At 43.1% G+C, this 22,615-nt stretch overlaps 1 protein-coding gene across 1 annotated transcript; it reads right to left on the bottom strand.

Annotated features, from left to right (window-relative positions):
* Nucleotides 1-4,146: 4,146 nt before the first annotated feature.
* LOC142563690 (juvenile hormone acid O-methyltransferase-like) lies at nucleotides 4,147-15,084 on the bottom strand. The gene is made up of 4 exons (XM_075674286.1): nucleotides 14,972-15,084; nucleotides 11,869-12,494; nucleotides 10,264-10,423; nucleotides 4,147-5,670 (listed from the first exon to the last, which is right to left on the bottom strand). The coding sequence occupies exons 2-4, from the start codon at nucleotides 12,433-12,435 to the stop codon at nucleotides 5,507-5,509; spliced, it is 891 nt and encodes a 296-aa protein (XP_075530401.1). The 5' UTR covers nucleotides 12,436-12,494; nucleotides 14,972-15,084; the 3' UTR covers nucleotides 4,147-5,506.
* Between the last annotated feature and the right edge of the window lie 7,531 nt (nucleotides 15,085-22,615).

Raw genomic sequence — 22,615 nt, 5'->3', positions numbered from 1 at the left:
CAAACGGACCAAGCGCAGACATCGGCACCACCCTCCTCATCCGGTTATCTACTTTCACTGTGCTGGCTCGGCCCCATCGAAACTCTCTCCCCTTGAGGGTGCTTCTCGCTTCTTTTAAGCTAATTAGATAATAAAAACTGCTCTATGTAGGCAATTCCTTTTACTTTAAAAGCAACACAAGTCACATCCTATGTACGAGAAGCCTGTTTGATTTGGCTTTTCAAGCCACACTCAAGCATACCGCCCGATGCTTGCGTCAGTGATTGCGTAAATTTGGAGTCAGGAGATTAGAATAGTTTTGCGTTATTGGACCCCAAGATTCTCTGCATCCTTAGTTTCTTTCTGGCTTTGGCTTTATCTGGAACGCGAATAAAACCTTGGCCACTAGGCTGGTTCAAGAAGGCAGTGAACTCTGTTTTTCTTCTTTACTTGTTAACCTTGGGAATCAAGAACTTGTATACCTGGTAATTCCAATGGTTGGTTGTGGATTGGGCTTGACACGGTTTGCCTCCGGAAGGCGTCACCAGGCAAGCCTTGGACAAAACGGCGAAACGAAGTAGAGGCCCGAACTCTACCATTCTTTTGAAAGTGCTTAGATGCTGCAACCTCTGCAAATCCTCCTATGGTTGCGGACGGGCTGTTATGAGTGGGCTCAAATTCAGCGTCGCAGGTATACTGAAACGCCCCGTTTCGTCGTCCTTTGTCGAGCTAAGCTGCCTTTTTGAGTGAACTTCGCTTATTCTGTCCACGCACTCTCTGAAGAGGATGGACAAGGCTCCGGTCCGTGTAGCCCCGCCCATAGTTGGTAATCCCGGCCAAACCCCGAGTTGACGCCTCTGAAAAGCGACGGACTACAAAGAAAAAACCTCCCGAGAAATGTCCCCCCGGTTATCTCAACTATACAGCAATGGATCACAACAGAGAAACATCCCGAGGAACTTCCCGCTTGTTGTGTGGAGGTGTTATTTCGGGCCGTCCGTGCCCCACTGTTACGAATAGCACTTGACTCTGATCGTGCCAATACCTTGTAGTTTTTCTCGTAGTTACCTCGTTTTCACCATTTCTCATGCCCATCTTCGTCGTCGTCTCCTCATTCTGCGGTGAAGCCTACGTCGCCTAGTCATTGTCGTATCATGGGACAATGTCTCCCGAGTGGCCATGTGAAACGCGGTTAATTATATGCACGTGTAACCTTTCGTCTTTAGTTCATGACGTCTAGTGAGCTTGCAGTGGATGCTGTGTAAAGTGAAAATTCATGCACCCATTTTATTGTAAAAGCGTGGAACAACAATTGACATTCCTATCACCACTGGCTGTGCAAAAAACGCATTTTCGATTAGAGTGTTACGTCAGTTTGCTGATTTCAGGCACCCACAGTGTTAGACAAGGGTGTTGTTTGTACTGGTACGACTCATCGCTTCTCAAACATTGCAAATGTAAAAATCTGTGAAAAAGGTGGTTGACCATCCCATAATTTACCTGCTAGTAGTTTTCAATACACTTTTCATTTAACAGAAGTAAGTCAGTCTTGGTACTTACTTAAAAAAGTACTCACCTGCAGTGCCTGCTTAGAAAAGCGAATGTTAGGTTGGCTGCAGTTACTTACTCTACTGATTTCTGCCGAGCTTCTTCGACGCAATGTTTGCAGCAAGATGATAGTGCGTGCGCAAAAGAAACGCGCCCAACAATGAACGATCCATCAGCCTTGTAGTACCTTATAAGTAGTGCGACGGAGAGGAAACGTTTAACAACACCAGTCAACAGTTTCTATACTTCAGGGACACGCACCTTTCAGACACAGCTGCGCCATGGAATGCGCTTGTCCGGTGTATACCTAACATTTTGAATTTTAAGCTATTATAGATAATGTCACACAACACAAATAAAGATATCACGCGGGCTGCAAGGACGGCTCCGTGAAGGAAAGATAAAAAAAACTAATTGTGTTGTTATACCATGACAACAAGGTTGCCTCCCCACTTGGTCATATTCTTTTTGAAAGAAAAATAGTGACTGCTAAAAAAAAACATACGCTGGCCAGGATATTACGATCGAAAATTTGACATGCCGTGTATGGAACAAAAAACCGCAGCTTAGTACTGTAGTTATGTCGATATAGGAATATCTTCTCAAGCTGCCTCCATAGCCTCATTATTATAGCTTGCTAACCTCAGCAGAGTTATCTGACACGAAACGAACATGCCTTTGCCTAGGTATACGTTTTATCGCGAACCTGCCGCCATAAAGATATTTCCTTCACTGGGATTGCAACCACGCGAATAGCAACTGCTCGTTCTCGCCTGACCACAGCTTCATTGCGTTGAAGAAAAGCGAGTGGGCCCACGTGAGTTTGATCCGTTTGATTAGTACAAAGAATTGTGGCTCTGTGTCACCAGAACAGTAAGAATCTTGAAAGTTAGTTTCGTTTTAAAACAGCTTTTTTATAAGGTTGACACCAAATACCAGGATTATTGTTCCGTGTAAAACGCAACACCTGCATTACTAAGTCATAGGGAACGCTACGTTTCGAACGAAACGTCATACAAGGTTTTCTGCGCTAAACTGGCAGGCGTTCTATTTTACACAATATTTCTGGACAGACTCGGCACACCTCTGCAGGGCAAGCGCTGTAGAACCCTTCAACGCTACAAAACTTGCGATATCCAAACCACAAATTCTGATGAATAAAGCGCTTTCTAAAACGAAACGCGGATGGTGCCCACTATACACACAGCAATCATTAAGCGAACGAGAGCTAACGGCAGCTGAGCTGGAGACCGTCTTTTACGTGCGTTAGCATTAGGAGCGTCAAACTGTGGAACTGTGCATGTGTCTTAAGGTTCGTGACCTACCTACAGCCAGTTGTGTTTTCGTGCACGTTCATTTTCATTTAAGTCTAACTTGTACTTTTTCGAGGAGTTACAGCCAGGAAAACACGAGACTTGTAGAAAGAGGCAACACGAAGCGCTTCGTGTTGTCCCTTTCTTGAAACCTCCTAGCTTGCTTGCGGTAACTTCCAAGAATTATGAATCAGCAACTGGCGTACCACCCACACTCTGCTAATATATACATTGGTTTTGTGTGTTTGTGACTTACGGATACCGGACCCCTAGGCTTCCCTTCTTGTCTTCATATATATATATATATATATATATATATATATATATATATATATATATATATATATATATATATATATATATATATATATATATATATATATATACACGGGCTCCTGTAACATCTAGCACGATGTATTTGGCGTATTTATGTCGAGTCACCCACGTTGCCACAAAACTTCAAAGATCGCCATCACCGTCCAATAAATAAATGAACGCGACAAAGAAACTTCGCTTCAAGCATAGAGAGTGGTAAGAATCTCTGTATCCACACACGCAAGCGTCCACGACATGTCGCTACGCACGAAAAATGCACTCACTGTATAACATACCTGCAAGTAAGGTAAAACAGCATAAAATACCATATAATAGCGATATCTAATATTAACCTTACAGAAAGAACATTGATTGAAATTTCTGAGAGTGCATATGGTAACTGTTACATAGAGCGAGGCTGACACATCATATGCATCGACATTCAGAAAGAGAACACGTGCTATAGAATAAGGGTTTACGATATAAGCTCGAAAAAGAATATTGGCATTTATGGCAATGGGTTACAAAGTGTATTTGGTTACTGCTAGGAAAGCGAGCAATTATGTTTCCTAAATAGGTCAGGCAAAACTTCTTCGGCAGCATGTAAGCGGCCGTTCAGCTACATTGTGAATGATGGTCACTGCAATGATTCGTCTGACCGTCATGCTTGTCGCTTCAGATCTAGTTGCGGTTTACTTACTATGCTTTCTTTTTCTTTATGGAAATAAATTCCGAACAGATCTTTTTTTTTTTCGGAACGCAGAACGTGACGGATTGTGTGCAAAGGCCTAACCGATGAAATTTGTTGCATTTATAACGCGATATTTTGCCGGAAATTGGTGTGCAATATCATGAAGTGGTTCGGAGCCATAAAAACAAAGTTTAGAGAAATAATTAAGCTAACCACCTGTACCATGCTTGTACATCCCGTTGACAATAGAGTCGCAGTTGCCCCTAGTAATCATTCGATGAATCGATCAGTCAATCAATCAATAAAAAAGGATCTTTATTCAAATAATTAAAGAAATTAGTTAAGATAGCTGGATCGATAGCTGGACCAATGGCGTATGTGGATAGCACCTGGTACATTACACAAAATAGTAATACATATTGGTCAACGACGTATACGTTTGCTTAAACGAAAGGAACATTGCCTGAATAAACCTTAATTATTAAGGAACAGTTACTACATTTGAAATAACAAGAAGAAGCGTTTACGTGCATGCTGAAAGTTTCTCGTTACATTTATTTGTACAGGCACAGTGTACCACGTTATAGCTGTAAATAAGTATAAAAATCGTTTCGTATACATTGCTGCAATGAGGAAGATTGAAGTTACTTGCTTGCCTGGTGGTTGCCTGTGGGAAGTGAAATATGGTGTTCGATGAGGGAAATTTCTGTTGAAAGTTTGACAAACTAAAGAATTAACGATGTTAATATTTTTTAAGCTGTCAAAGGAAGGATACGAAGGTCAATAAACAGCATGCTACTAGGGTAATCAAAACAGTAATACGGTGTTATTCTGAGGGCACCCTTTTTCGATTGAAGTAAACGTATTAAGAAAGCTTTATATGCAAGGCCTCATATGTCCAACGAAGGTAGAAATTAATTAAAGAAATATATAAGCAACGAAGCAAAGCTGGAGAAATATAGTGCCGGGCAGCGGCCAGGGTAGTACAGCTGGAAGGTAGTCTCCTGCAGACCGAGGTAATTTGTTGCAGGAAGGATTATCCGCAGCGGTTACCTCTCGTGGCTCATGCGAAGGAAAACTGCAAGTTAACGTTTTATGTATATATGCGCAAGGCCACTGCAGCCAATACGTACACAACCGAAGCTCTGGCGTAGGCCTAGATGCTCGTATTCTTCATAAGTGAGGGTAATAGGTGGCGTGCTGACAAAAGTGCGCGGTAAATGTTCTGACATTCGACTAAGTTACCGTTATTTCGCATGTTTGACCAACACTGCACGCAATCGGAGCTAGCGTATTCAATTTGGAAAGTAATATAACTCTCTAAATGGAGTCAAAATCGGTTGTATGAAGGCTCCGTGTGCTATAGCAATAACTGAGTTCCGCCAATAAGTCTGTCAGGTCCATTATGCAGCTATGGCTTCTATGGTAAAAATTCTGGTGGAGGTTCCTAAATGAACTAAGAATTGGTAAGCAACATTTGTATATGCTAATGGAGATTTGCACTACCCATTTTTTTTAGTAGGAGGATTTAAGCAATGTGCTTCTTCAGCTTAGCACTCTTCGCCGTGTTCCTTTTATTTCTCCTGATATATAACCGCGTCGCCTACATGTGGAGGGCGAGGGTATCCGATTTTTCTAAACTATCATATTCGCTATGGGCTCAGCAAGGAATCTTAGATGCCTTGATTATGAACACCTTGTAGCGATTCTTCTGAGATTCTGGAGCATGCACTCTACGAATTAGGTCCCTGACGGTGACGTTGAGTTCAGATTTTTCTTCCTCGGTGATCAACTTGGCGATGGGAAGAGTGTTCATATACAGTGCTGTAAGAAAAGTGTTCATAGTAAGTACACTGACCATTTCTCAGTAACTCGGGAATCCGAGAAATCAACCAACTGGGCAAGTTTCACAGTAAATTAATGTTATTGCTGCACTTGTAGCGAAACGTGAGCGATGAGGTGACAGCTTGTAAAGCTATAGATCTAAGAGATATTCGACTTTACGACGAGAACGCGCGTTGGTCATATAGCCGAATGTTTATCGAATTTAGAAGGATGCTACCCTTACGAATATTTGGAGTGCTGACAACATATTTATAGGAACATATTAAATTTATTTTCAAAGCTGTTCTGCACATTCTATGCGAGAGCAGTACGCAACACTGTTCTTACCTGTCTGTCTTTTCATAAGTTGAAATATCTTTAGATACATTGCTTCTGAATAGTTTACATCAAAAAGGGTCAAACTTTTATTATGCATTTTACAAAATTGTTTGTCAGGGCTCCAGAACGGACAAAACGTAATAACTTAAGAGTTTTATGCTTGAGTTCACCCACCAATTCTTCGGCACTTCAACATATCTGTGTTTTCATTTTTTTAGTGCTTTGGAAAGTAATGATAAAAAAGAAATTGCAATCGGTAATCGCAACATTGAAAACTTACATATAATTCATGACGAACGTCTGTCACTCGCCAGGCTTCAGTAATTAAACTGGGGAACATATCAAGGTCAAGTTATCATAACCGGCAAAACGCCACCGATCCAAACTGCTGCCCCGAGATGTGTCAGACAAGGGTTTCATAGGTTAGAGATATACCGCAGTTTTCCCGATGGAAGCCGCAGCTAATCGGCCGTTATTGTTACCTTGCTTCCTTCCTATCACTTCGCTGCTGGTATTACACTATTTTTCTATGCCCCCTTACCCCGTCCCTCAGTGTAGGGTAGCCAACCATACGCATTTCTGGTTAAGAGCAAGCTTCTTTACCTCGCGGGCTCCTACGTAAATACGTGTCAAAAGAGAAATCGTTTTTCTCTGCAGTCACTGCACCCAGTTTGATGTAGTTGGTTTCGTTTAAAGAAAAAAGGTTAAAAATCTACTGACCGTTGGTAGCAAATTCTTTATTTAGGCCGTCAGTGCTTCAATAAATGTTCTTGAAAATCGCAAATTTTCAGAAGACGAAACGATCAAGTTTACAACACTATAATTGAGCTGTGAAAAAAAACGACATCTCAATTCTGTAAATTGCATTAATGGTACATCTAAAGCGCTCGAAATTGATGTGTTTTACATGGTTCTGAAATATACCACTAACATGCGAGTAGGACCTTTGTAAAACCAATGTAAGTAATGTAGTGAACTAATGTGTGATATAAACGGGTATACAAAATTTCGCTAAATATGGACATCTGGGCTAGTTGGCTGTGCTTAGCATTATGAAACATCTTCCGGCGTTCGTGTTATCTTTCTCTTCTCGTCCGTGTTCAATTGTGCGCTGGAACGATGTTTCATAATGCTATACAAAATTTGTCCACTTTGGATGCTCTAAAGGACGCAGTTTTTCGAAACTCGGATACCTATTACTAGTGCAAAGCTACGAATTTGTAAACTTCTTATTTCTGTGTTTTTCTAAACTTACCAGTTGAACAATATTTTTAAAAACTTTAGCCTTTAATTCAAACTTTCCCTTGGAACAGTCTTCAACTGATTACAACAAATTTAGGTTTTCTCAGAAATGGAACGAATTTCATTTAAATCGGCCAACTGGATATCTCAGAAAAACGTTTCTCTGTTTTACATGGATTTGATTAGGCGGCATCGGAGTTGGGCCCGACATAAAGTCTTCCTCTTAACATCCCTGCTTTCTCCTTTTTGGTCCTCCTCCTTCTCCTCTCGGGCACTGGAATACAAACTACTATATTGCGTGGACAGGGGTTTTATGGCAACCAATAATCATTGCTCATGAAACCACTCTAGTGTTTTCGTTAGGATGCCTAGCTAAGATACTGGTCTTTTCAAAGGGACGACTACAGCAGCTTTTAGCCACTCTTACAATACAGCCTATCTTAGCTAGGCATCCAAATGAAAACACTAGACTTATCACTGATGCAGCAGCGATCGCTGTAGGTGACTCCGTTAGTAAGCCGTCAATTGGATTAACAGATAAAGAACTTGCTTTCCTGAGGTCGCGCATGCGCGCTCGTTCATCTTAAGGAGACGGTCATGGTTCCTTTGAATTTTGAATGCGTACTCCTGCTGGCTTCGTGCTTTGAAGGGAGCGCTTTTGTCTTCGTGTCTTGCTATATATACTTGTTACTCAATATAAAATTCAGTTGGAAGTCAGCGCTTGTCTTCGTCGTTCTGTCGGTCTCTCTGTGTATGTACGAGCTGTAAGTGATGTTTGCACTGATTACCATAGAATTACGAAGAAAGATGAAGGTGGTATGAGGGCGGCGGCATGACGACAATGAGATCACCCTACTGATCTGATGACAATGTTAAAACGACAGAGTGAGGACGACGACACGACGACGTCTGTGTGAAGACAAATGTCTTGATGACGATGACGACGAGAGACGGATGACAAAGCTGAAATTATGATGATGTGACGACCACGACAGCGTCAGGACCACGAATACATACCAATCGGCCCAAGGAATATGTCAACTTGTACTATTGGGTCGGAGGAGAACGCATTGCTACGACAGGAAGGCGAAGTTATGATCACGGAGCTGGAATGGTGACAATCGAATGACGCCAAGGGGTTCACGATCAGAAACACATAGGTAGTGGCCCAAGCAAGTGGAGGACTCCCGTCACACGTTGCGGGGTAGGAGGCGTGACGACGAACATGTGCGATAAAGAGGCGGGAAGAAAGAAAGAAAGAAAAATAGATAGATAGATAGATAGATAGATAGATAGATAGATAGATAGATAGATAGATAGATAGATAGATAGATAGATAGATAGATAGATAGATAGATAGATAGATAGGCTCAAAACGGGAGAACTCGCATTAAAATGGAAACCACCCAATTTCAACTATTACTGTAACGCCACGCGCTCTCTAACCTTTTGGTAGTAACCTATAAACTGGAATGCAATGCGTCCAAATCCATGGGTTATGGGTCTTACATCACACGATAGGGTGCTTGGCGATCAAAGCGCTCGGCAGTGATTATGTTTTATGTACTCTCGACTACATGTATTGAAAGCGTTGAAGCACTTTGGACCATATTTGTGTCTAACTTCTATAAACCCAACACGAAACTGTTTACTGTGTGAAACAAATATATGCTCTCGTCAGATGGCCATAATTACTGTCGATTTGAGTGGGTGGACTTCGCTGTTAGTGTTTCTTCGCAGGCTGTCACACGCAATAGTTTGTTAACACTCGATGTTGAACGCATTCGCCGGCGAGTGCGTTTGTTGAGCTTACTTCGGTACGAAGTAAGCTCAACATGTACTATTGTATGTACTATACAATATGTACTATTGTTGCATGAACAATAGTACATAATGCAGTGACGCTAGTACTTTAGAACCTGGTTATTCACATTTCGAATTTTACTGTCAGCCCGATGACGTCATCCAAGGAAATCGCCATCTTTGATCGTGTGTTGGATGGAACGCTGCCTTGTCTTGGCTAGTGACGAGTGATCATGTTGATGTGATTTCAATATATGCATCTCCTTAATACTTACCTTAAACTCATGGTAAGTACTCCTCTTTACTATAACGCAAGGTCCTTTTCGAAATTCTGCCTAAATTAAGAACATATGTAGTGTTACTGCTGATTCACCCCGTTTACAATGCCAATAATTCTGGTGGTATTGCTGCGACGAAGAGCACTCGTTGAAAATTGACACTAAATATGGCCTTGTGATTAGGGCAAAGGTCCTTCATCATATCACGCGAAACTCCGATAAAACCCAAGCTCTGGGAGCAGACCGACTATGGTGTTTGGCATTGCACTGGTGTCCGTTCACTTCGGGGTGATTCACTATATTTAAAAAATAATGTTATATTTGTTTACTCAGACCCATTTATTGGACAATCCCTATGACCGGGTGCGCGCCAGTAGCGGAATTACGGGTTCACCCTTAGCCACGCTGAGCTCCAGCTATGTAGATGTAAGCAAGGCCCAGTTGGCTCGGGCATCAACACTGAGAAACGGAGGTCCTCGTTCCACACCAAGCTGCAGTGCCTTTTTACCATGAATCACATTTCGTGTTGGTCGATGTCATGACGAAATGTTGATTGCTTGGGCCAGATCGGAAACTTTGGCGTGGAGGGTGGCCATTAACGACTGTTCGCCGTGACATTTGTTTGATGAAAGAGTAAAACTATGATCGTCACAGCGCTATGCAAATGACATGAAATGAAAGTACTGTTTATACCACAGAAACGCACGCATTTGGGCTGATTGGTTCAGGACTTGGGCTTGGGCTTGGGTCTTGGCCAGAGACAGCGCGAAGGAACAGGACGAAAGGAATAGACCAACGACAGCGCCGTTGTGTGTGCCATTTTTTCTTCCCATTCCTCGTGCTGTTTCTGCTCAAAACTGTTGATACCGCTTATCAGTACTGCATAACCGTATCGTGCAATGCGGCAACGCTGTGGGACGCGCTTAATTACCATGGATGTCATCCTCACTCCACCCACGAAATATGGGGGACTTCAGAACCTCCTTGATAGTGGGAAAAAGGCCGGCCTCTTGCAGAAGTCTCGATACAAACTTGAGATGCTCGCGGACGTCCTCCTTTTCTTGTGTTTTAGGGACAAACTTCAGCAACATCTGCCAAGACAAGAAAATGAGAAAGCAACAGATTGCACTCGCTTCATGGAATCTGGGTTGAGCGAAAGCTTTTTGTTCAGTTTAATCTTTGCAGAAAGGCACATAATGCGTGCGACTTCATTCCATTTCCATCTATGCAAATACAACTAACCCCTTTCTCTTTCCCACCGAAGAAGACTTTTCGTTTGGCTTCGCGGCAAGAAGCTTGTTCATTGTTCGACTTCTTCAGCGTGTGTTGCAGCTACGCTGCAATCTCGAAAGCTCGAAGCAGCGCATAGTAGCGCAAGCCTAATCTTCTTGCAAATACCGATAGGAACATGGGCAGAAAAGTTGGAAAGAATGATACCAAGGGATAGTGATCTAGTCAGTATTTGTAGAATGACGTTAATCCGGTGGTACCCGCATCGGTGGCTCGTTGCGCGTTGCGCAGCTGCGGTCGAGGTCATGTGTTCGATTCCCTCTCGCGGCGGTTGCATTCTAGTGGAGATGGAATGCAAATGTGCTTGTGTATCGTGCTTTGGATGCATGCACATTAAGGAACTCTACGTGACAAAATTAATCTGTAGCTCTCGGCGACGGCCCCTCTAATAATCCGCCGTGCAGTTTTAGGTCCTTCAACTTCACAAAAAAGATACATGGCACAATGTATAACAATGTTCCGATTCCGAATTTCGGCACTGCCCCTTAAGATGCTATACACTCAATAAAATTATCTTAAGGCCATACAGATTTTGGTGTAATGCTTTGGGAAGACACGATAGTGTGTAAAAGTCGTTGTGATTCGTTTATTTTCACCTGTCATTTTTTTTCATAGCAAATGTTAGCATTCCAAATAACGACGAATACATTAATGCTGTTGAATTCTTTGATAGACGGTGCGGAAATGTTCCGGAGGCGACGTACCAGAAAAGTTATAAACACATTTCTAGTTATAAGTATCCGGCTGTACAGTTGCCTTGGTCTAAAAAGATTACTGAATTATAAAGGCCACAACTTCATTCTCTAGACAGTCTTGAGTTATCAGCTTTCCTTTAGAAAATGTCAATCGTCCCTCTTGTTGAAAAAGTTGCCCAGTGTACAGGAGTGTCAGAATATTTCAAATGTCTGCAGGATTGGCCTGCAGTCAAAGCATTTTGTAGCAGAGAATGAGGTCGGGCGTTCAATTCAGGCTGCGGTTGGCCGTAGCACGCTGCAGTCAAAGTTAAAGAAAGAAAGGGAAAACAGGCACGCACACAGAAAAGAAACGTGTGTTACGTAAGATAAAGAGCCGTAGATGGCAAAAAAATAATTACCGTCCGCACCCCTCCCCTCGATTCTTGAGCAACAACTGTTTTGCTTGAAAACGTAAAGTTAGAATCAATATTTCAATAAATTGGTCTATTTATCAATCAAGAACGCAGTAAAAACAAAGCCTTGCCACTCTGTTGAAGATTTCCTGGCCATACCTCGGAGTACTTCGCCCAGCGGTCCATCGCTGCCAGCGCCTTCCAAGCATCGGCAAGCTCTAGGACTGCGCAGAACGCAAGAAGGCACTCGCCGGTGGGCGACATAAGTCGGCTTATGTTTTTGAACGCTGCCGCGATGTCATCGACCCAGTGGAGGCAAAGGAAGGAGTAGACCCTGTCGAAGTGGCCGTACTCTTCCAAGAATCCAGAGACGTCGCCGGCGATGTCGAGCACTCGGAAGTTGAGCTTCCCGTGGGCCGAGTTGATTCTTGCGTACTCGACCATTTCCCGAGAACAGTCCACACCGACGATCCTCCGGCAAGGCAGGCATCGGGGCAGCAAGAACTCGCGGGTGAAGTCGCCCGTCGCGCATCCGACGTCGAGGAATTGCTGAGACGAGTCAGGCTCGGCGCCGAAAGCCAGTTGACAAAAGTCGAGCACGAACTCGCCGAACTTCCGGTCGAGTTTGTTGTGCTTCGCGTACTCCGTTGCGCACAGGCGCACCGAGTTTCGCGAGGGTTGGCACATTTCGATCTGTTTTTCTGAACCCGAATTCGGTGGAGCCATCCCGAATAATGATTTATTGAATCCCTTGGTGGTGTACTGACGCCTGCGTCTTCGATTATCTGCACATACAAGGACATAAAGACGTAGAGGTAAGCGTCGATTATAGAAATTCATTATCGCCTGGCACGCGTTCATTGCCAATGAACCAGTTTTTTTACATTATTGATTATAGTTAATGCTCTATATTCAAGTTCTTCGTAGCTGTGTTATTCCGACTATGTGTGGCTCCATGGGTGTGTAATTGTATTTTTTTGTCCTTTCTGTACACGTGCTCAGCACCTGCTGCAGGCCCAAGTGGCGCTGGAATAGGTATAAAGAAATGAATGAATAAATAAATACAAATACACTAGACTCAGACTTTTAATGCGAGAAACTGGCGTGGCTTTCATAAGGACAAAGACGTCGCCATTTAGCAAGAACTAATCCTAAAGTATAATTTTTCAAATGGGTGTTTTTACGGTTTTGTATTTGCAAAGGCGATCCCTGCATCGCCACGTCAATATACAAATCGCCGGGTACGTCATCGCAATACGTCACCACACGTCATCGAAGCAGCAACCAGCGCACTGAAGTCGTTACATCACGGGACGGTTTCAACACAGTGTTAACTTTTAGAAGCGTTGTTTCAAGTTCACTAATTAAATTTGAGAGTCTTTTGAGTTTCTGTTCAAAGAAGAGTTTATGAGCTTCGACTGTTTAGTAATAGCTCCAGCCTCGTTATATTTAATTTTGTAGTACCTCCTTTCGACATGTTCGAACAGTTTGTTTGGAATATTTCTGTAGCGCGATTATCGCTTCTGCAATTTGAAGTTCAGTGGGCAGCGTTTAGCCTAGTACACATTTTCTTTCTTGCGCATGCTCACTAGCAAACCGTCTGTGAGCTACGGGTTATGGGGCGCAGGATACCCCTTGTTAAACATAACAAAAGTGTCTGCATCATGAACACATTGCTGTATTACAGATGGAAAGGCTTCAAAAGCTAGCTCTTCGTCTCATTGGAATTTTATCGTCGACCAGTCAACAGAAGAGATGGAATCTAGGAATCGAACTTTGTTAAAGAAGGACTTTTGTTAGGGTCGCTCAGCTCATGGTGAGGCATATGACAAGCGACAAGAGATAGGATAAACGAGAAGAAAGGGGGTTAACCGAAGGGCCCGATTTTTATTAGTCATATCATAAGAAGCCAACAAACAGTGACACCAAGGACAACATAGGGGAAATTACTTGTGCTTAATAAATGAAATAAAGAAACGATAAATTAATGGAAATTAAAGTAGACGAAAAAACAACTTGCCGCAGGTGGGAACCGGACCCACAACCTTCGCATTTCGCGTGCGATGCTCTACCAATTCAGCTACCGCGGCGCCGTTTTCCCATCCACTTTCTTGGGTATTTATGTGTCCTATTAGAACCCTGGGAGTGTTAGCCAGCGCCACCACTCACAGACCTTGGCGGCGGACGTAGAACATCTTTTTACCGCAGGCGTCACGAGAATGTGATGTTTTTGGGTGAAGGCAACTGGTCAATAAACCCACATATGCTACCTGAAGGCATCAATGTTGCTGGATTCGAGACGCACGTTATGTAATAAACGAGAAGAAAGGGGGTTAACCGAGGGGCCCGATTTTTATTAGTCATATCATAAGAAGGCCAACACACACTGACACCAAGGACAACATAGGGGAAATTGCTTGTGCTTAATAAATGAAATAAGGAAACGATAAATTAATGGAAATTAAACTGGATGGAAAAACAACTTTCCACAGGTGGGAACCGAACCCAAAAAGATCACGTTCTTGTTCTCGGAAAGTTCGTCCACCTAGGCTTCTTTCAGTGCACTTCTTTCAGCACACGGGTGTTTTAGCATTTCGCCCCCATCGAAATGCGGCCGTCGCGGCCGGCATTCGATCCCGCAACCTAGTGCTCAGCAGCCCAACATCATAGTCACTGAGCCACCCCGCCGGGTGTTTTCACCATTTTTGATACCTGTATTCGTCGTCGTCTCCTTAATCTGCTATGAATCCCACATCATCTGGTCATTTTAGTATCACGGGACAATGTCTCCCGAGCGGCCATGTAGAACGCGGTCAGTGATATGCACGCGTATCTTCAGTTCTTGATGTGTAGTGAGCTCGCAGTCCATGCTATGCATAGGGAAAATTCATGCACTCATTTCAGCGTAGAAGCGTGAAACAGCAATTAACATTCCTATAACCACTGACTGTGCAACAAACGCATTTCCGAATAGGGTGTCACGTTAGCTTCCTCATTTCAGGCACCAACAGTGTTTAACAAGGGTGTTTCTTTCACTTGTACAAATTATCACTTCTGAAACGCTGCAAATGTAAAAAAAATGTAAGAAAGGTGCATAGGTGATGGCCGAGCACATAATTTACCTTCGAGAAACCGTCAATACACATTTCGTTCAACAGAAGTTATTACTTCTTGCTTGAAGCTACATAGTCATAAAAAGAAAAGTACTTGCCTTCACTGCTTGGTTATGAAAGCGAACGTTAGGTTGGTTGCAGTTACTTACTCTACTGATTTCTGCCGAGATTCTTCGACGCAATGTTTGCAGCAAGATGATAGTGAGAGTCGCTCCTCAATGAAGTATCCTTCAGCCGTGTAATACCTTATAAGTGGTGCGATGGAGAGGCAACGTTTTACAACACCGGCCAACAGTGGTTATTCTTCAGTGACACGCACCTTTCAGAGACAGCTGTGCCATGGGATGCACTTGTCCGGCGCATGTCTAATATTTTAGAGGTTAAACTACTATAAAAAATCACACAATGACAAGAAAGATAACACACGGAGTGGAATGACGGATGTGTGAAGGGGGATTGAAAAAACTAATTATGTTATTATACCACGCCAAAAGGTTGTCTCACCTCTTCGTCATATGCGACAGGAAGGATACCGTCTGCTAAAAATAACATGCGCTGGCCAGGATATAGCGATCGCAACTATGACATTCCGTGTATGCAAAAGAAAAAAAAATCAGCTTAGTATTACAGTTGTGTCAACGTAAGAATATCTGCACAAGCTGCTTCCATAGCCTCATTATTATAGCTGGCTTACTTCAGCAGAGTTAACAGCCACGAAACAAACATTCCTTTATCTAGGTACATGTTTTATCGCACACCTGTCGCTAAACATTATTTCCTTCGCTAGCTTGCAACTACGCGAATGGAAACTGCTCGTTGTTGCCTGACCTCAGCTTCAGTGCACTGAACAAAACTGAGGGGGTGTACGTGAGTTTAATTCGTTTGCTTAGTACAAAGGATTTGTGGTTCTGTCCCCAGAGCAATAAGAATCCTGAAACTTAGTTTTATTTTAAAACAGCTTTTCTATAACGTTGACACCAAATACCAGGATTACTGTTCCGTGTAAAACGCAACGCCTGCATGACTGAGTCGTAGGGAACGCTATGTTTCGAGCGAAACGTCATACAAGGTTTTCTTTGCTAAGCTCGCAGATATTCTTTTTTACAAAATATTTCTGGACAGATTCGACGCACATGTGCCGGGCAAACGCTGTAGACCCCTTCAATGCTACAAAGCTTGCGATATCCAATCCGCAAATTTTGCTGAATAATGCTCTTTCTAAACAGAAACGTGGATGGCTCCCCCCATACACACAGCAAGCACTGAGTGAATGTTTGCTCCCAGCAATTAAGCTGAAGACCTTTTACTTGCGTTAGCATTAGGAGTGTCAAATGGGGAAACTGTGCAGGTGGCTTACAATTCGTACCACCCCTACAGCCAGCTAGGTTTCTGTGCACTTTCATTTTCATTTAAATCTAGTTTATACTTGTTTGGAAGTTACCGCGAACAAAACACGAGACTCGTGTTTCGTGTTTCTCGTGTTTTCTTTGCGGTAACTTCCAAGAATTATGAATCACCAACTAGCCTGCATCCCCACTGTGCTAATATATAACTTGATTTTGTGTGTTTGTGACTTACGGGTGGCGGACGCCTCGGCTTCTCTTTTTGTCGTTCACACACACACACACACACACACACACACACACACACACACACACACACACACATATATATATATATATATATATATATATATATATATATATATATATATCGAGTCGTGGGTCGAGTCACACACGTTGCCACGATATGTAAATCATCAACATCACTATCAAATACATAAATTTATGCGAGCGTGAACGCAACCCAAAGAAATTTCGTTTCAAGCATGCAGAATGGTAAGCATCTCTGGATCCGCACAGGGCGTCACTGCAAATTGAACCTGACGGCAGAAAATTAGGTGGGGCGGATGAAATGAGAAAATTTGCATGTGCAAGATGGAATCAGATAATGCTAGAACGGGCTAGTTTGAGATCACAGAGCGATTCCTTCGTCCTTCAGTGGACATAAAATAGGCATGTCATGGTGACAACGACGATGATGATGCCTTGACATTGAAGTCAAGGATCTGACGGAGTTGCCTCTGGTCGGGATGGAACATGACAAAAATTAGAAGGCACCGACTAACGAAGGAAAGACAGAATGACGTTTCGGCTTCTCCACGGGAGCCTTGTTCACAATGAGCTCATTGGGGGAGCCGATTGGGGGAGCCGTGGAGGAGCCGAAACGTCATTTCATGTTGCCTTTCTTAGTCGGTGCCTTCCAATTTTCGTCGTGCCTTAACATTACAGGCATCAATAAGAAGGCACAAGTGCCGTCGGCAGCATTCAGGCAGCTATCATTATTGCGACTACACAAAGTCCACAGTGACAGGCTACATGTTTCCACATATGAGTCAGTGATGTACTCTAGTTAAGAATCTGCAGTATATTTCGCAGCGAAACTTACTCAAAAAATATCTGAGACATCGCCCTTGACATCGACGACTGCGTCCAAACTGGCAGCCTTGTGTGCAGCACTTCATATTCATCAATCAGGAAAAGATTCAGAAATAGTCTATCTTCTGTGAGTCCAACATAGCCTTTCCAGAAGAATCCGCGGATTCCCTGAACAGGTTGTCGCGGACACTAAAGGAACATCAGGCAGTTGAAAAAGGACATGTTACCTTCTTTCAATGGCTGCCTAGTCACTCTGGTACCGTTGGCACGGGCAAGCAGACGCAGCAACTCGATCTGCACATGACCGTGGCGGTTGCATCCTTTCCCAGATGCCAGGAACATACGCAGTGGGAAAGCTCCGTGCTCTTGCTGGCATGCTCACGTTAGCTTCATGGAGTTCCACAGGCATGTCAGGCAAGCAGATTTTTTCCCCTGGCGTCTCATTTAACGTAATAGTTCTGCGAAGCTCGCGACGAAGGTGGAGAGAAATAATTATTAAAGAGAAAATGAGACATCCACCCAAACGTAGCAAACTGATACAAAGAAAACCCATACGGTTTTCTCGAAAGAAAAACCCCGCAGTTGAAAAATTCGTCCCGGACCAGGACGAATTTTCCTTTGACTGCGAGGCTTTTCTTTCGAGGAACCCGTATGGCTTTCGTTTGTATGAATTTGCTACGTTTGGGTGGATGTCTCACTTTCTCTTTATTAAATACTTCTCTCCTCCGTGCGGGCTTCCGCACAAGTATTGTGTCAATCTCTTACCTTTGCTTCAAGTTGCTCACAAATTTGACTTTGCGCTGCTCGGGACGCCATAGTGGTTCATTTCATCGTCATCAATCCCGCTCTCTCATCCGACTCTTGTCATGCGGTTGTCGTCACGCCATCGTCGCATATAGTTGTCATGCATTCATTGTCGCACTGCCGTCGGGATGACGTCATGATGACTGCAGGGGTCAATCTTGGATCTACTTTTATTTCTGATTTACATCAATGATCTTTCGCTAAGTCTTGTACATTCTTCCTGTGTACTTTATGCGGATGATACCACTGTAATAAACGCCGATAAACATGTCGACTTGATGTTGTTTATACGCTAAATACAGATTTGACAAGGGTTGTTAAATGGTTCAAAAAGCATAAATTAGATATAAATGCCAAAAAATCTAACTTCGTCATATTTTCTTCAACTAACCGACTTATTCCTAACAATTCCTTTGTTTATGTGGGTGATACTCGAATTCATGCTACCTCTAGTGCAATGTTTCTTGAGATCACAGATTAACATTTAAAGTTTACCTTGCACGTCTCTCTGCTCACGCAAGAAGCAGCATATATGGCATTCGAATTTTACTAAACCTTCGTTCTTTCTCCCGTTTGGAAATATTGTTGTCACTTTATTACGCTTTCTTTCACAGCGACATTGTCCATTGCATCTCATCGTGGGGAAACACGTACGTTACTCATTTATCAACCATGCAGCATCGCCAGAATCAAGCTAGAAGAGTAATAACCTTCAGCAGATACATGTCCAATGCACGCGGCTTACTCTACTCACGTGGTACTTTATCGGTTCAAGTACGAACGGGTAGTTTCTCGGTATTCTCATATATGAATATGTGAATGGAAGGCTTCCCATTCTTTTACTACACACTAATCAGTTTCCTCACGCATCATCCACTCGTTTTGACAAATTAAATAACTTTCTTTTACCGAAACCTGGCAATAACTATGGCAAGTCTTCAGTTAACTTCCCATCAGTATCATTTTGGAATTCCGGGACTGTAGGTATAAAGAAGAAATCCTTTGAATCGCTTAAAAAGGCTTTGCGCGTGTACTTGTTAATAAAATCTTAAATGCCTCCTAGTGTTCATAATAAGTGCTCTTATATTTATCTATATATTTCTTCTTTTTTGCTTAACTGAACATTTTTATAATACAATATTCTATGTTTACCACTCTCTACCAAAATGTTGCTGTCTGATGTATGGTTTTGTAGAAGGTCTCACTCTCAGTCTCGCGACTTTGAGACTTCCTTTTGTGTTCATGTGTCATATGAAATGTATTAACTTGTGCTTCGATAATAAAATCTTGAATCTTGATTCTATTGTCACTAGTGCTCCGTGGTCCTACTCTTGTCATGCAGTCTTACTTAATTTTCTTTCGCGTCGGGCCTCAAAAACTCCGTAGCGCCATTTAGGCTTGAATAGAATTTCTGTGATTGCAAAAACTTTTGTACACTTACCGCAACCTAGCTGTGGGCGCACGAACCTCCGATGCAATATTTTCTGAGAAAGCCTCCAGGTGCAGACACGCTTCCGCCAAAATCCCAAATTATGTTGAAAAATTTCTCGACAAGCGACCTATGCATAATAGCGGAACTTGCATAGAAGTTCATACGTCCTCTAATGGCTGCTTGTGAAGGCACCGCAGCACAGCTGAGCAACGCTCCAACACTAAGCGCCAGTGGGAACCCGCCAACAATGTACAGCAGGCTCCTCGCGAGCGCTAACTTTTCATTTCAAGGGATATAAAAGCATTCTTTGACAAAATGGTTGCTACATCACCAGGCAGCACATTGCACTCTGATAGCGTACGTGGGACGGGCATTAGAAACAACTTTGTTCAGCATCTAACTTTTCGAACGTTGTCTCAGTAGTCTTGTACGAACTATATGTAATCTGGTTGCAATAAACAGTCACCTCTGTTTATGCACGTTTTAGAAAAAGAAATGTGTTATGAAAAAACATTTAAGTCTTAGTGTTTATCTGCCTTCCTGTACACTTTTCCGCACTAATGTTTCTCTCGCATTTCATATGCCGAAGTCGCAATTGTAACTGCTAAAAATTCCATGTACACGTTAAGACACCAGGGCAGGAGGAGACAAGCGTTGGGGGAGAAACTAAGGGTTAATTTCGCTGCTTTGACGCCTTGATTACGAACATCCTGAAGCGGTTCTTGTCACCACCTGGAGCGTCGGTAACCCGAACGTACTCCCTCGTGAGCTCGAGCAGCTCCTCTTTCTCCTCAGGCGTAACGACCTTGATGATTGGAATGACGCTGATGTACGTCGCTGGAATAAAATAAAGAGGTTTGGTAAGGGCTGGCGAAACGCAAAACACGTGTGCACCAGATATAAAATCGTTGGAGTCAGTGTGAGCAAAGCTGTGGCGAGCTGGCAAGGCGAAACATTGCATGTCTACAAGAAAAGTGTAGCGGAAATTTGGTGACGAAAGTGCCCCCAGGCAGGGCGGCAGAGAAACGCGACACAGCCTCCACCACCGATCACAGCATCCGAACCTCTCTGACGTCACAAAGTTCTCGCGTGAGATTACGTGCGCCTCGAGGAGTCTATTGGCGTTGGCAGGAGAGAGAAATATGCATGCGTTTGATGCCGTACAATCCTCCTAACATCAAGAAAAAGGGGGTGGGGGAACTAGAGAAATTTATTCGCTTTAACAAAACAACAATACGTTTGATGGTGCGCAGATTTGTTGGAGTGAAGGCGTTTTTGGTAGCGTTACATGTTCCATTGCATAGTGTCCTAGTAAGCAAATCTGAACACCGGCACATATTAAGGGTGTTACTGATGGCAGTTCGTATAAGCTGACTGGTCATATCCATGCTGTCTATGCGTATTTACATGTTAATTGTAGCGTCTTCAATTAATATTTTTTGATGACCCCGCACTCGCGCACGCAACTTGTTGACTATACTATATTAGCCTAGTCCATTCATTATTGTTCCCATTGGCCCAGATGAAATAACTAAACTAATTCAGCAACAACTCCACTACGTCTACTTGTAAACTACAATACTAACAAGTGTATAAGTTTGTCATTCTTATTTTGATGCAATGTATTTTCCCATGTCCTGCAACAGCCTCAAAATGGAGGCTAGCAGTATGTATGAAATAAATAAATAAATAAAAAACAAGAGGAACGCTGGAGTTGATAATAATACGCATCTTCAGTTGATATTTAGACGCGTGAATATTTTTAGATAATAATAAAGCAAGAAAGCACGGCGCTCGTCCTGTCTGGTTTTACTTGTCTCGCTTTTCTCGTTTTTTTTTCTTCAAAATTGCATACCCTTTACATTGTATGAGTGAACAATTGATTATCCCGTGTTCAGCTACAGGGAAAGACAGCAGCAGCAGGAGCCATGGCTTGCACTATCTAGAACAGCTTGTTAAGAAAGTTTTGCTGTTTAAACAGCGTGCATTTAGAGACGCTGGCCTCCGAAATTTCTAGCGTAGATAATCGCGTTGCGCCAGAGATTTCGGATGCGATGCCGCACACAGATTTACGATTTCTTATTGCGGCACTTTATGAGCTGTGGGATTAGAATTCACTTGTCTCCCACTCGTCGGATCTGTGTTGAAATCCCGGCAAGGGCAAGAAATAATTTAGCATTTTGCTCATATGATGCGGGTAACCACGTCACTACGTTCCATATTCCAGCTTACTGGGCATAAACAGCATTTACCAGTAACGATCGCACTGCTCTCGAGCGCGTCGGGCAGTATTGCTATCCGATGGCGCATGTAGGGTATGTTGTCGTAAAGGTAAAACGTATGCAGACTGCATTGGCAGTCATACACCACCCTCAGCCGATCACGTATAGAAAGGATTCCGCCTAGCAAAACCTTATGCGGATTCCAGGCGCTGGGGCAGTCTGTTTAAGCGATGCTTCCGTTGGTGCTTTTGAGAAACGCTGTTCCTACTTAGCGACAATATGCGAGTAAAGTCCACACGACCAAGTTGGGCATACCTCCGCTGCGAACCACCGCGTTCAACAGAAAGTTGCGGTGCGCGATCATCCACATGCCACTAATACCACAGAGGGAAATGTACAAGTATCGAGGTGTTACACTGTAGAAGGCCACATATGGTTTGAATTTTGTACTTGGCGGGGAGAATCAGGTAAATACGCAATGTACGTTTGAAACTTCTCACAACAGGACAGAAGAGGGTAGTGCCGAACTTGGTACACGGAAGGGTTACATGCAATGGAATTTCGGCTAGGCTATCATAATTGTCACCATCGACATTATGACATCATCATCTGACCATTTAATACGGACTGCTCTGGTGGCGCGTACAAGCTCTGGAACTCGCGTGATTTACGCGTTTTGCTCTTGGTAAGTCAAACCAAACTTTGTAAGCTAATCAAATTATTTACTAATATCGACTTAACTAGGACTCGCGTGCAGTCAAATAAATACGTGCATTGGCATCTTCTGCGCTGATCTGCAAGATTCCCGACCCAGCCATTGCTTGTACACGCCCTCTGTGCTCCCTCAACTTATCTTCGAGACATCGCCCGTTCGAGCCGACAAGCCTTCATGTTTCA

This window comes from Dermacentor variabilis, chromosome 11 (assembly GCF_050947875.1).
Source record: "Dermacentor variabilis isolate Ectoservices chromosome 11, ASM5094787v1, whole genome shotgun sequence".
In the NCBI taxonomy this organism is placed as follows: Eukaryota; Metazoa; Arthropoda; class Arachnida; order Ixodida; family Ixodidae; genus Dermacentor; species Dermacentor variabilis.
The sequence above is the reverse complement of the archived record's forward strand: the minus strand, read 5'-3'. Positions and strand labels throughout refer to the sequence as shown.

What these genes read in the sequence shown, in the direction of transcription:
- LOC142563690 (XM_075674286.1), bottom strand. Translation starts at nt 12,435, where the DNA reads ATGGCTCCACCGAATTCGGGTTCAGAAAAACAGATCGAAATGTGCCAA. An exon ending in GCTGGGCGAAGTACTCCGAG is followed by an intron (nt 10,424 to 11,868) that starts GTATGGCCAGGA and finishes TTGTCTTGGCAG; the next exon opens with ATGTTGCTGAAGTTTGTCCC. An exon ending in GAGTGAGGATGACATCCATG is followed by an intron (nt 5,671 to 10,263) that starts GTAATTAAGCGC and finishes CTTTTCTTACAG; the next exon opens with CACTGTATATGAACACTCTT.